The following is a 1,215-nucleotide window of genomic DNA, read 5'->3' as shown; positions in this document are numbered from 1 at the left end:
AAATAAGACTATATAATAATAATAATAATAAAAAAAATCTATAATAATAAAACTACTGAACAAAAATATAACAATTTATAAAAAATCTAATAAATAAATAAATGCACTGTAAACAAAAAAAAACTAAACAAAAAAAAGAGATAATTTAAGAAAATCACTTTGAAACACACAGGGCATGTATTTATTTGATTAAGTTGCAGCCTTTGCAATTTCAGATTTATTTCAATTGACCATCCAGCCTTATTCCATAGTATATTTATGTATTTATTTTTATATTGTTTTATGTTAACCTAAAAGTTTATCATGTCTATCTATCATACCAAAGCTTTTAAACACAGAACGCGATGTAAAATAATACAAATGAACTATTTCTAGTTTCAAACTAGTTTCTAGTACCTTAAAGCTGATGAGCGTGGAGCGTTTCATTCTGACTGCATTGGAGCCGGACGCTGTACCTGAGCGCAGGTGTGTGTCAGCGGTGTGTGCGTCTGTGTGTGTGTCAGCGGTGTGTGCGTCTGTGTGTGTGTCAGCGGTGTGTGTGTCAGCTGTGTGTGCGTCTGCAGTGAGGGAGTCTGTGTGTGTGTCTGGATCCTCTGAGATCTCCTGGTTCTGCAGATGTGGATGGAGGCGTGATTGACAGCTGTCCGTCAGCACGCGCCGGCCCTCCAGACCCTGCAGTGAACACACACGCAGAGACGAGACACACACGCTCTGGCCGACACACACACACTGCCTCCAGTACTGATGCTTGGCTTCCTGACACACAGAACAGACCAACAAACACCAGATCAAACTTACAGAAAGATCAGATTATAGATTACTAATATTTACTCAATTAGGTAGAAAAGCATGAATATTTGTAATTAAAAAAATCTAAATATATACATAAAAGAGACACACACACAGAGAGACACACACACAGAGAGACACACACACAGAGAGACAGAGCATCACACTCCTGATCAAACGCATGCATGTCACGCTGGGAAAGCCGGATCCACTTCACCTCTGTCTGAGGAGCTCAGCCGCCCGCATCACGCTCATGACCTCGCTCAGGGCTCCTCCGGGGTCAAAGGCCATGGCCTCGAGGGTCACACACACCGGAGGGTCCAGCAGCTCCAGGTAACCCGCCCCAGGTGCATTATGGGGGATGTAGTTCCATGAGGGAAACAGCATCAGCCTCCCCAGCCAGAGACAAGACGACTTCAGCATCTG

General features: G+C 42.8%; 1 protein-coding gene across 1 annotated transcript in view; it reads right to left on the bottom strand.

Annotated features, from left to right (window-relative positions):
* Nucleotides 1-1,215, bottom strand: part of ctc1 (CTS telomere maintenance complex component 1) — a 13,650-nt gene extending 12,435 nt beyond the window's left edge. The window contains exons 1-2 of the mRNA XM_016541181.1: nt 1,007-1,215; nt 397-811 (exon numbers count right to left, since the gene is read on the bottom strand). Coding sequence (XP_016396667.1) covers nt 397-811; nt 1,007-1,212 — 621 coding nt within the window. The 5' untranslated portion in view covers nt 1,213-1,215. The remainder of the gene's footprint in view (nt 1-396; nt 812-1,006) is intronic.

This window comes from Sinocyclocheilus rhinocerous, unplaced genomic scaffold, assembly GCF_001515625.1.
Source record: "Sinocyclocheilus rhinocerous isolate Xijiao unplaced genomic scaffold, SAMN03320098_v1.1 scaffold3991, whole genome shotgun sequence".
Lineage (NCBI taxonomy): Eukaryota > Metazoa > Chordata > Actinopteri > Cypriniformes > Cyprinidae > Sinocyclocheilus > Sinocyclocheilus rhinocerous.
The sequence above is the reverse complement of the archived record's forward strand: the minus strand, read 5'-3'. Positions and strand labels throughout refer to the sequence as shown.